A 12,355-nucleotide genomic window follows, 5' to 3' on the forward strand; every position below is an offset into this window, starting at 1 on the left:
TATTATTTGTTAAAAGAGAGATAAAATTATAAAATATATTTTATTGTAGTGACCCAATTGTTTCAGAATTACAGAGAAACATATTATTTCATTGCTTACTTGGTCATGTTTATTCATGATATTATTGGTCAGTTTGACATTTTCGAAAGAAACCACCTGCTTCTTCAGTTGGTCTCCGGTAAAAGGCGAGTCTCGGTGGTGGTAAAGACGGACCAGGAAAGGAGGGTTGGCTTTACCAGCAACCTGCCAAGATGACTGATGGTAAACGTAGCGGTAACGCTTGTTGTCCACTGGGACAATGTCTAGTAGTACTGCATACTCCATGTCTGGGTTGAGACCACTAAAACACACCCTGATTGTGGGAAACATGCGCCTGAGACAGAAAATATCAAGATAAGGTGTGGTTAAGTGTCAAAATCAATATATTGTAGAATATCAGAAGTAGGTTAAAACAAAGTTTAAAGGCAGTTTAAAATGAAGAGTACAAATAGTTGAGGTGAAAGATGCGAATTAAAATAGTTGGAAAAGAATCAAAATTTGGTCCTGATGAAGCCAACCAGTTACTAAAATTGCACTATACTTAGAGACCATAGCTTATATAACTATAAATATAAACGTTTACTTTAAAATGATCTTGGTGATTTTGGTTTTATTTGTTCCTCTAAACGTGTTTAACATTTACACGTCCACATATATGTGTAATCTATATAAATGTAAGCTACAGTACTGTGCAAAGGTGTTAGGACAAAGTCAGAAATTAGGTTTAAAACCAGTGGAAAATAAATAACAAATGAAACATAAAAATTTTACCAATCTTCATATTTGTTACAACATAAACTGAGTGGAAGTTCTTGATTTTTAGCAAACAATTAATCTGTTTTTTGATAGATTATTTAAACAGAGTATTTATGATGAAACTTTGTAGAATGAACGGCACTGCTTGTTGTGGAGACACAAGTGTGGAGGACGACGTTTCGAAAGTCTTCCGCCTTTCATCTTCAGGTCACTGTGTGTGTAAGATGTTGTCGGTCTTTTATAGTGCTTTATATCTGGACGCTTTCCTCTTATTTGGTAAATGGTCATTTATCTTATGCTAAAGATCAGTGTCAGTCTTCCTTTTGTTCCGAAGATTGCATAAACAAAGATACTTAACATCACTATTATTGGATTTAGGTGTCCTATATTCGAACTTATTTGCCTCTGTCTCACGATCTAGGGTGTACAAGACAGTATTTGGGATACTAGACAGTACCAGTATCATGTTAAGCTTTTATGCGGACTCTCTGCTCTACTAACAATTCTCTACGATTTTTTAGGCAGTGGCGTGAAAACAAAACTTGGTATATAATGTTATGTGATGCTTTTATCAAGATTTATTTGTAAAGTGCTATTAAATTGATTTTTATTTCTAGCATATACTGGTACCATGTGCTGGTTCCTACATAGTTTATTTCTATACAGTAAAGACGCTGCAGGGATACCATGACAGTTATTTCAAATCCTAAACCTGATCAGTATCTTCAGTCTTATGAAATGCCCGTCGTACAAGTATATGGGAATTTTAAAGTACGATATATATATTTTCACCCTAGCTTATTCAGTTCACAGAAATCAGTTAAACGTTACCATGATGTTGAAATTTACATTTTTTAATGGCATGGAAGAATTAGCCCCATAATATGGAAAGAGAAAATATTCTCTAATGCAAACAATTTTGCACATAACTGTATTTTACTGCAACACATCTAAGTAAGATGTCAACAACACAGTGGCAATGTAGAAATAGTTAATTTGTCAAATAAGACACATTAGAGGAGGAAACGTAACATATTCTGGTTAATGATATCAAAAACTCGTCTTTCTTTAGTTTATAATTATATTATTTTATTTGGTAACGAATTAGTATAATAAGAAACAGTTTTAACTATTTTGTACTGTTGTTTCAAATTTTCATTTAGTTTGTGATTTTTCATGGCAAACCCCTTCATATGACATGGACATGAAGGAACGGTTGAAGCACTTGATCCGCAATCTGAGTATTGCGGGGTTGAATCCCTGTCTCACAAAACGTGTTCGCCTTTCAGTTAACTTTTGCTCATCTGCGCAGTACACCATCAAAATGTGATCATTCCTGTTAGTTTACTTGTGATTCAGAAACTTGACAAGTGTTCACTTGATAACAAATGAAGTAGTATCTAGTGAAGTATACGTTTTCACCACACACAAGAATCAAACACAACTCTATAAACAGTTGACCAGTTGGTCCAAATCATATTATTCATTTTTGAGCCAACATATCAGCGACAGACCCAGCATAGCCAGGTTGTTAAGACGCTCGACTCCCAATCTGAGAGTCGCAGGTTCGAATCCGCGTCACCCTAAAAATGCTCATGTTGCTATTTGAGTAATTCAAGAGTTGGCGGTGAGTGGTAATGACTAGCTGCCTTCCCTCTAGTATTTCACTACTACATTATGGGCAGCTATAGCAGATAGTCCAAGTGTAGCTTTGGGCGAAATTCCAAACAAGCAAATTAAACCTTTTTATAGTCTAAAAAGCACATTCTCTGTGCTCTGGCCTGATACGTGCATTTACAGTATTTTTTTTTGTACGTTTATATCTTTACGGCTAATTTAACTAAACTTTGGCCAAACTGAATTGTAAGTGAAAGAAGCTGAATAGTTTGCAAATGAATGTTCACCTTCTGTATTAGGCCAATGTATATTCAGTTGGTTTCTTTCACAGACATAAACAGCAGGCGCAATGTCCGATGAAGACGTATCAGAATACATGAACTGCACACGGTCGAATGAGATTATTCCATTTTCTTCTGATACCTATTAATTTCAAGTTGTGACTGGAAGCTTGTAACCACCTGGCCTATGAATCCTTTTTCATTTGAAATCTTCGTATATTATTTTGTTAACGGTGTAAAGTCTACTATAAAAGCTTTTGCAATCTCGGAAATTTTGAATTGTTTCTTATTAACAATAACATTCACCTTACGAATAAAAACTTTACCCAGATTGGTTTGAAGTGTGGCTTCGAAGCTTGTCGCTGTCCCATGCGGCTTTGTTGTATAGTGAAAACAGTGAAGACTCCTTTTAACAAATGCTATGTCTTTTGACTCTACAATATTTAACGTTCTCGATACACGAATATAATTTTTTGGAAATGTTTTAAACCACGCACGCACACACACACAAAAGCAGTGTACCTGTCGTGGCAATACCCTGCCAAAACTTCGGAAAAGCTCCATGAACCAACATACATCATATATATAAATGTTAAACAATGCGTCTGTGATTTCGTTACGTAAGAGACCCAGAATGCTCTTGTATGCAGAGTGAACTCCCCCAGTGACTAAAACTAAATGTCGAAGTTTCATCCCCACGACTGCCACAGCGTAGCCAGTCGACTGTGTAGCGTAGTGCTAGGGAATATAGAGTGGAAAATTGCAACAACCGCGGAAAATCATGGATTATCTCTTAGGAGGACAAGTGATCTTGTTTGCTTGCTTTCAATAGACTTCCAGTCTTATCTGGACAGATCAATCGAATGCATCACCACACCTTATCATTAGAGCCGACTGTGTTTTTTCTTCATGCTATTACATTCAAGTCTTTGCGATGACAAGTAGAGTATTTATGTTCGTGATTGACCTAAACATCAATATTTGGTTTAAGTCTAACGCTTTTTAACTGATTTGAAGAGGAAGATAAAATTGCAAAACGTTAACATGGTAAATTACATATTGAATAGTTTATAACCCTTTCTATTTATTTCTTTTCTTGTCGTTACTATTACTAAAGCCAACTATCAGTCCTTAAATTTCTAACACAACAAATACTAACAGAGACATAGCGTTACAAAAGCCAATTAGATAGTTTAAGTTTTGCTGTAAGATAAACATATTAAAAGGCTCGTCAACAGAATATTTCGATGTCATACGCATTCATCTTGTTACACTGACGTTGCCTGATATTCCTCGACGATTCTTAAAATACATACGAATAGATTGAGGCAATGAAATTTTCTAAAATGCGTTTCTTACTTTTAAATAACAATTACATTTCATCTTGTTCACACTATAAAAGGTCTTTTACCTGCGATGTGATAATATACAAAAGTGATGCAACCACCATATTATTTGTTTCTGTCGTATCTTGATAAGCCTTGATGTTGGCAAAAGGCCTTGTCGGCAATGAATATGTTGCGGTTAACATTTGTTATGCATTGCTGACGCATAAGTTTTCAGAATTGCTAATGTAATTTTTTTTTTTTCTGTTGACGGGAACAGTAAGACTAGCTTGCTGATTGGCCAGTTCTTCAGAAAGATAAGTAAAATTTGTATAAATAAATAATAATAAAGTGAATAAATAATATTGTGTTATTAATTTTTATCTTAATTCTGATTTCTAAATAAATCAGAACTGATGATAATTAAACTTAGTCTAATTCACGTTATAGTAGCTATTGTTTATTAACTTTTACAACATAATTAGTGTCTTAACCACTACTTTGCTTGTGTATCTTAGCCAGCATGACGAATCATGGCAGTGAAACAAAGGTCTCGTCGACACTGGATAGAGCAAGTACAATACTATCCGATGAGACCATAGCAGAATGTGACTTTTGTCCAAGATCTGACGTCCTTAAGCTTCTCCACCCCACTCTAGTGACACAGTGGTAAGTTTGCGGACTTATAACGCTAGAAATCAGATTTCGATACCCGTGTTAGACACAGTGCATATATATCACTTTGTACATAACCACAAACAAACTTTAGGCTTTCAACTCTGCAGAATGGGGTGACACAACATACACATTATAAAACATGTCATCCCAGAAAATAGGCCCGGCATGGCCAAGTGATTAAAGCACTCGACTCGTAATCTGAGGGTCGCGGGTTCGAATCCCCGTCGCTAAACATGCTCGTCCTCCCAGCCATGGGGGCGTTATAATGTAACGGTTAATCCCACTATTCATTACTGAAAGAGTAGCGCAAGAGTTGACGGTGGGCGGTGATGACTAGTTGCCTTCCCTCTAGCCTTACACTGCTAAATTAGGGATGGCTAGCGCAGATAGCCTTCGAGTAGCTTTATGCGAAATACAAAACAAACCAAAACTCAACTCAAATAATATATGATTTAAGTCCGTAAAGAGAGGCTTCACTTTCAGAATGTTCTCAGCAATAGAAGCAAGATGTACAAGTGGTTAACAGAACTTATCTTACATTTAGGTGACGCTGGTTACAGTTACGTCAGAATTATTTATCTTGTTCATAGTAAAAACAGTCACAAAAACATACTAATTATAATTTTTAAGTCATTACCAAATTTTGTGAAATATGTCCTGGTGGTCAGGGCGTTGGACTCGCAAGCTACGAGTCGCGAGCTCAAAAAACTCGTCACCAAACAAAAATCTCGTTCTTACAACCGTGGGGAACGTCATTGTGTGAAATTCAGTCCCTATATTTCGTTGGTAAAATCGTAGCCCATAAGTTAGCGGTGAGTGTAATTGACCAGCTGTCTTTTCTCCAGCATATTAAGTGAAAATTAGGAAGAGCGAACAAAAATACTCCTATTTTCGTTACTCAAGTCTGTTCATCAACAGAAAATTACTCCAACAGAACTGTACCAGTTGTGACACTCAGAAGGAACTGCATCAGCCGGTGTAGATAGTTGAGTTTGAACAAAATTTATACCACAATAAAATTTTATAATTAGATTTGGTTTGGTTTGCATTTCGTGCAAAGCTACTCGAGGGCTATCTGCGCTAGTCGTCCCTAATTTAGCAGTGTAAAACTAAAGGGAAGACAGCTAGTCGTCACCACCCACTTCCAACTCTTCGGCTACTCTTTTACTAACGAATAGTGGGATTGACCGTAAAATTATAATGCCCCCACGGCTGAAAGGGCGAGGATATTTGGTGTGACGGGAATTCGAACCCGTGACCCTCGGATTACGAGTCAAATGCCATAACCACCCTGCCATGCCGGGCCTTTATAAGTATAATATTGTAAATAAAATACATTTTGGTTTGTTTTCAGTAATAACCAAATATCTACAATGTATAGAAGATCAAGACGTTACTACTGTTTAAGTTTCCAGCTCTTTTCTGATTCACACAGGCTTGACATGACCAGGTGGTCAAGGCTTGACTCGCAGCCTACGGGGCGTGGATTTGTACCTCCGTCACATCAAATATACCCGACCTTTCAGCTTTGGGGGCGTGATAAGGTAACTTCAGTCCCTCTATTTGTTAGTAAAATAGTACCTCAAGAGTTGCCGACAGTGGTGATGACTAGTTGCCTTCCCTCTAGTCTTTCACTACTATTATTATGGACGGCTAGCTCAGATAACCCTTGTGCAGATTTGCATGAAATTCAAAACAAACTATGCACAAACGCACATTATGCACAAACTTTCTGTATGGTCTTCGCAGCTACACATAAAAGCAGTCACCTATAAACCCACACTATCTACAAACAAATATACTATAAAACCCTTGTACTAGTTACATATAAAACATACTATGTTCAAACATTCTGTTGAGACCTTGTACTAGCCACATACAAACGCACGCTGTATACAGACGTTCCGTAAACTCCTTTTATCTGAACTACGTATAAACACACACTGTGTACAATAATTATATTGGATCTTTGTACTAGCTCTATAGAAACTCACACTATGTACAAACATTCTATGAGTCCTTGTACTAGCTGTATAAAAACTCCTGCTATGTACAAACATTGTGTAAGGATTTTGTACTATCCACATGTAAACTCATATTGAATAACATGAAGTAAATATTTGTGAACTAAGTACGTACAATATATGAGCAAGAAGCAACGGATGCATATCTACATAAGATAGATAACATTCATTTTATATTAGTGCTAGCTACCATATAAGAATCCTTATTTTTTAGTTCAGTTACACTAATCTACATTTTGTAACTAACATCTCCGAATCCTAATACCATCCAAACACAAATGCGTACTAAAAAGTACACATACACACTTCAAAGTCTATGTACAGTTGGTTTACGTCGGAGTTAGTCAATGTACTCCAAGCGCAAACATGTTATAAGCTTTATTTCAGGTACATATCTACTTGCTGCTAGCCCTAGAAAACTTGTACTTTTATGTGCCAACTAACAAAAATATCATTTACATGTACTATTTACGTCTATAAAGTGTTTTATCAGATACGCACAAATGTGCACAACACAGCAGGAACACGTAATGTATATCATGCCACAGTGTTCTAATGTGAACATTTTTATTTTACTTCTCATAAGATAATTAACATTAATCTCGTTAATAGATAGCTCCTTGCGGTTAGTAACTATAAGGGTATTCAGGTTCGGCAGTAACATGTTTTTATCGAATAGTAAACTTTAGTATTTAGTGTTGAAGTCAATACAGCACAAGTCTTTAAGATGTAGTAGTGTTACAGTATTTTCCAATGTTAGTCTTGTTTTCCTTGAAATATTTGGTATATTTAAATATAACAGCATATTTAAGTTAACAGAAAGGTGTAGAACGTTTTTGTTTTGTGTATATACAAAATCTGTGAATATAAAATTTCTGGGTCTGTTTATCCGCACACATGTATATTTGAACATGTGGCAAGACTTGAACAGACGTGTTCTACTTATGAAGACATTACAATTACACCTGAAAGTTACAGGTGTTATTACTGGCTTCAAGCCAAGCGTGATAAAATAAGTTTGCGTCAGTATATTGTTTGTGCGAATAATTCACCCAGTGTGTTATTTTTACGCAGTTAAGAACGAAGTTGTCAGATGTTGGAAGAGTGTTCCTGCGATACACATGCAGATTTGTCTTATATAAACCAATAGGTATACGTACATTCATATAGATTCATATATACGTAATTCTTAGTTCTCAAAGTTTGAACAGTTCGAAGCAATGACAACAAACTGAATAAATTACAACTTGCATTCAGTCTGATATAGCTACAAAATCTACAACTTTGAGTGAGGTATCTTTTGAAGAATAATTTCCCCAAATCTAAACTTGAATTCTATTCTTGTCCAAATCAGTTTAAAGACTGCCATGATATAAGAAGTAGGTTTAGCCCTTGAACTATAGTATGCATTTCAAAACAGCTGTAAACATTTCAAGTAATTATAAACAAAGATCATAATTTGACAACCAACGACAAAATGCACTTTTTGATGAGTCCAGTTCAAGTGGACAAATTTAAAACACTCATTTATGGAAATAAATTTAACTGAAACGTATTTAAATTTTTAAGCAAAAGAAAAATATGTTTTTAAAATAAGACTGACTCTTCCCGAAAATTAAAAACAATCCGACAACTAAGTTGTAAAAGCAGATTCTAAACTCTTACCTTCGAAACACGGCTATTTTGATATTTGTTTGTTTGTTTTTAGAATTTCGTGCAAAGCTACATGAGGGCTATTTGCACTAGCCGTCCCTAATTTAGTAGTGTAAGATTAGAGGGAAGGCAGCTAGTCATCACCACCCACCGCCAACTATTTACGACGAATAGTGGGATTGATTGCACCTTATAACGCCCCCACGGCTGAAAGGGCGAGCATGTTTGGTGCGACGGGGATTCGAACCCGCGACCCTCGGATTAAGAGTCGAACGCCTTAACCCACCTGGCCACGCCGGGCAATATTTTGATGAAGCGAATGCTTAGTGTACCAAACGCGTAAGTTTGGTTTCGAGGGTATTACGGGGTGAGAAAAAATCGGCCGTTTTAATGTTCTATAAGAACATACCCTATGTCTCAGTACGTTTGACTATTATTTTAAGATTTCTCTTTACAAAAGTTATTTCTTGTAGATTATAAACTTGTTGAAAAATAAAAACTGAAACAGCTTCCAGATGATGTCACTAATCCATTAATAAATCAATGTATTATAAAATACTGAGATAACGTTTGAAATGTCCAAATTCAAAACCTGAAAGACTTTCATAAACAAGATATAATTGAAAACAAGGGAGGCCCAGCATGTTTTGGTTTATATATATCAGTTTCTAGTAAGCAAACAATAATAATCCATACCCATATCTCTTTTATAACGATAACATAATATAAAACATTGTACAACTCCTCTCTCAAAGCAACTTTGGAAAAGATAGCTCACCATCGTTACACTAGACGATAAAACGGGCGACAGAATTCACAGCAGCACTGGGATAGGCATAAGTGGTTTATGTCTTTAGTCTCTTCTGAGAGTGCTTATACACATGGTCAAATGAAACAAAATTAAACAAAAAAGTAAAAACTACCTTGCGAAAAAAACAAACGAATTTGGTAATAATGTTTTGGCCATAGGCCTACATCAGGTAGATGTCGATTGTAAAATAAGAAGGAAAACTTTTGACTATTTGTTACATGACGGTGAAGCAACAATAATATAAATTTGCTTCATTTTTTATTTTGGTTTGTTTTGTGTAAACATATGAAGTACAAACGTTTCAAATAAAATTAAAAATTCCTCATATGTCTTAACAAAATATTTTTGTTTATTTACTGGCCCGGCATGGCCAGATGGTTAAAGTACTCGACTCCTAATCTGAGGGTTTCGAGTTTGAATCTTTGTCGTTCCAAATATGCTTGCCCTTTCAACTGTGGCGTTATAAGTTAAATCAATTCCGCTATTCGTTGGTAAAAAAGTATCCCAAGAGTTGGCTGTGGCTGGTGGTTTTTAGTAGCGATGATTAGCTGCCTTCTCTCTGGTCTTACACTGCTAAATTAGAGACACCTAGCGTAGATATCCCTAGAGTAGCTTTCCGCGAAATTAAAAAAAACAAAACACAACAGACAATGAAATATGAAGGACTCGGATTCTTTCTGAAAAATAAAAAAATCTGTGTGTGATAAATTATGAGTAACGCATATAATGCATATATTTTATTTTCTGTTATGTAAACTTCAAATTACTTTCCGTTGAATTAAAACTCGATCAACGTCATTCTTTTAGTTTTTTCGTATGTTGCTGTTGATCAAACATCAAATTGAAACTAGAAATTATTAAATTTTAAAGTAATCTTTAGAAGGAACATCCGCGCTTAAGGATGTGCTGTTCTGTATTTCTAAAAAGCTCAAACAGCGACCTCTAAATTAAATACTCAGACAGTCGTTTTAACTGACCTGCGTAACATGATTTGTAATGACGCTTTATACATTTCAACAGTTACTGTGTATGATGGATATTCTACACTCTTTTATAGAGCGTATGAAAATAACGTAAATTTCAGCCAAGATTTTTATATGTGATGACCTCTGACACTCTATATAATTATAATATCTGTTGTATGTCCATGTAAGTATGCCCCCAGTGGCTCATCGGTATGTCTGCGGACTTACAACGCTAAAATCTGGGTTTCGATACCCGTGGTGGGCAGAGCACAGATAGCCCATTGTGTAGCTTTGTGCTTAATTCAAAAGAACGACACCAACCATGTAAGTACTTCACTAAATTTGGTATTGAGATTCATTAGATATTTTCTTCATTAAATTTGACATGAGGTTTGTTTGGTTTATGCGGAGACACATGTAAATTTACAGTTTCACATTTGGTGTATTGTAAGGTTTATGGGCGTTTATGCGTTTTTTACAATGACATATAAGGGAAGCAGTTTTTGATGTCCTAAGATAACCTTTCATTAATCATGAACTTAGTTAACTTTCGTCTAGAGGACGGGTACACCAGCTAGTCATTAATATAGGGTCAACGGAAGCTAGATATATATTTTTTGAAAAATTCAAAGTTTTATATCTCCATGGAATCATATCAGTCGGTTATTGTTGTTGTTATCATTATTTGTTTATATGCTAGTATATTAAATAAATCAAGGCAGAAATAGTTGCTAAAAGCGTTCAATTACGTTTAGGTGGAATTTGATTGTAGGAGTAATATTACGTAATATTAACAATGTCTGCATAATAGTAAAAATATGATGTGACCAGCATTACTTATTCTATATCTTCACTCGTTTTTTGTTTTTAATGTGTTGACTATGTAGCGAAAAAGCGTTTCGTTTTCAATATTATTTGTAGAACATTACAAAAAAAAATGACCCATTTTTGGAAAGATGAACTTTTCTGAAGTATGATTTTCTTTTCAATCAATTTAATGGAAGCAGTATTTTTTATTTTATTTAGGTTGCTTTGCTATCTATCTGTAACTATCTCAAAACTATAGCAATGCGAAATAACATAGAAATACAAGACTTTAAGCTCTGATTTAGAGCCAAACGCTTGTTGTTTAGATTAGAAAATTATATTTAGTGCTCTAAAGTCTATGCATTTAAGTTTTTACTTGTCGTAGAAATCAGAAATACATAAAAAATTAGCGTATTTTAGGTGGTTGTCGTTAGCGATTTATAGTTACCAAAATAGAGATATTTTCAATTCATGAGTACACACGTTTGGGGAGAATACAGAATAATCTCTTCTCAAAGGATAGCACTTATTACACTAGGGTTACGAACTTGGTCTCAATTATTTGTTACACTGGGATTTGAGTTGTGATCTCAATTCTCGTATCTATATATATTTTAAAGAGCCATTTGCCAAATATGAAAAAAAAAGAATACACGTTCTTGAACTCCTTGAGTTCTATCTTGGTCACCGAAATTCTTAACTAAGTAATTTGTTATATTCACCTGTTCAGATGAACGTCGTGTATTTGTAATTAAGAAACAGCAAAATTAATTGGAACGGTTTTTGATCACCGACAAATTCGTTACTATATTATTTATTTGGCATAATTTAAACATTCATAAGTCATTAAAAATATCCCTTACCTTCCTAATTTTGTAATAATCATCTCTGTTCCCTGTTCGAAAAACTTCTCCCATAACTCCTTGTTCTCCAGGTAGCACTCGGTGTTGTTGAGTTCTTCACAGTTGCACAGTGGTTTCAGTACACTAGCGTTTATATTTGGATCAACTTTCTTCTGCAAACGAATCGTATCTTTATACTGTGAACCTTCAGACTGACGACGACTTCCACCATCGTCTTCTTTAACTGAGGGCGAAGGCCTCATATCGTTGTTGTTTTTTTCTATCTTAAGTGGTAGGGATGGACATAAAGTTTCAGTAAAGATTTCTTCAGGTGAGGATGGTGCATATCGTTGTCTTGTGTTAATGTCCTCCGATTGATAAAGCTCAAGAGTGGTTGGAATATCTGAATTACGTCATAATCACTGGATTAGTAAAAATAAAAACTGTTTATATTACAACAGATTGAAACGAACAGTATAACCACAACACGTTTGATTGAAAATGAAGCGTTTTCCCAGAACATAGAATCATTACTTTAAGTTTGTTTGTGATTAAAC

General features: G+C 35.1%; 1 protein-coding gene across 2 annotated transcripts in view; it reads right to left on the reverse strand.

The window, feature by feature from the left end:
* The window catches only part of LOC143256849 (T-box transcription factor TBX20-like), a 54,932-nt gene that overhangs the window by 19,458 nt on the left and 23,119 nt on the right, over nucleotides 1-12,355 (reverse strand). For both annotated transcript variants that reach the window (XM_076514605.1, XM_076514606.1), the window contains exons 2-3: nucleotides 11,820-12,201; nucleotides 100-373 (exon numbers count right to left, since the gene is read on the reverse strand). In XM_076514605.1, coding sequence (XP_076370720.1) covers nucleotides 100-373; nucleotides 11,820-12,201 — 656 coding nt within the window. The remainder of the gene's footprint in view (nucleotides 1-99; nucleotides 374-11,819; nucleotides 12,202-12,355) is intronic.

This window comes from Tachypleus tridentatus, chromosome 7 (genome assembly GCF_004210375.1).
Source record: "Tachypleus tridentatus isolate NWPU-2018 chromosome 7, ASM421037v1, whole genome shotgun sequence".
NCBI classification, from domain to species: domain Eukaryota; kingdom Metazoa; phylum Arthropoda; class Merostomata; order Xiphosura; family Limulidae; genus Tachypleus; species Tachypleus tridentatus.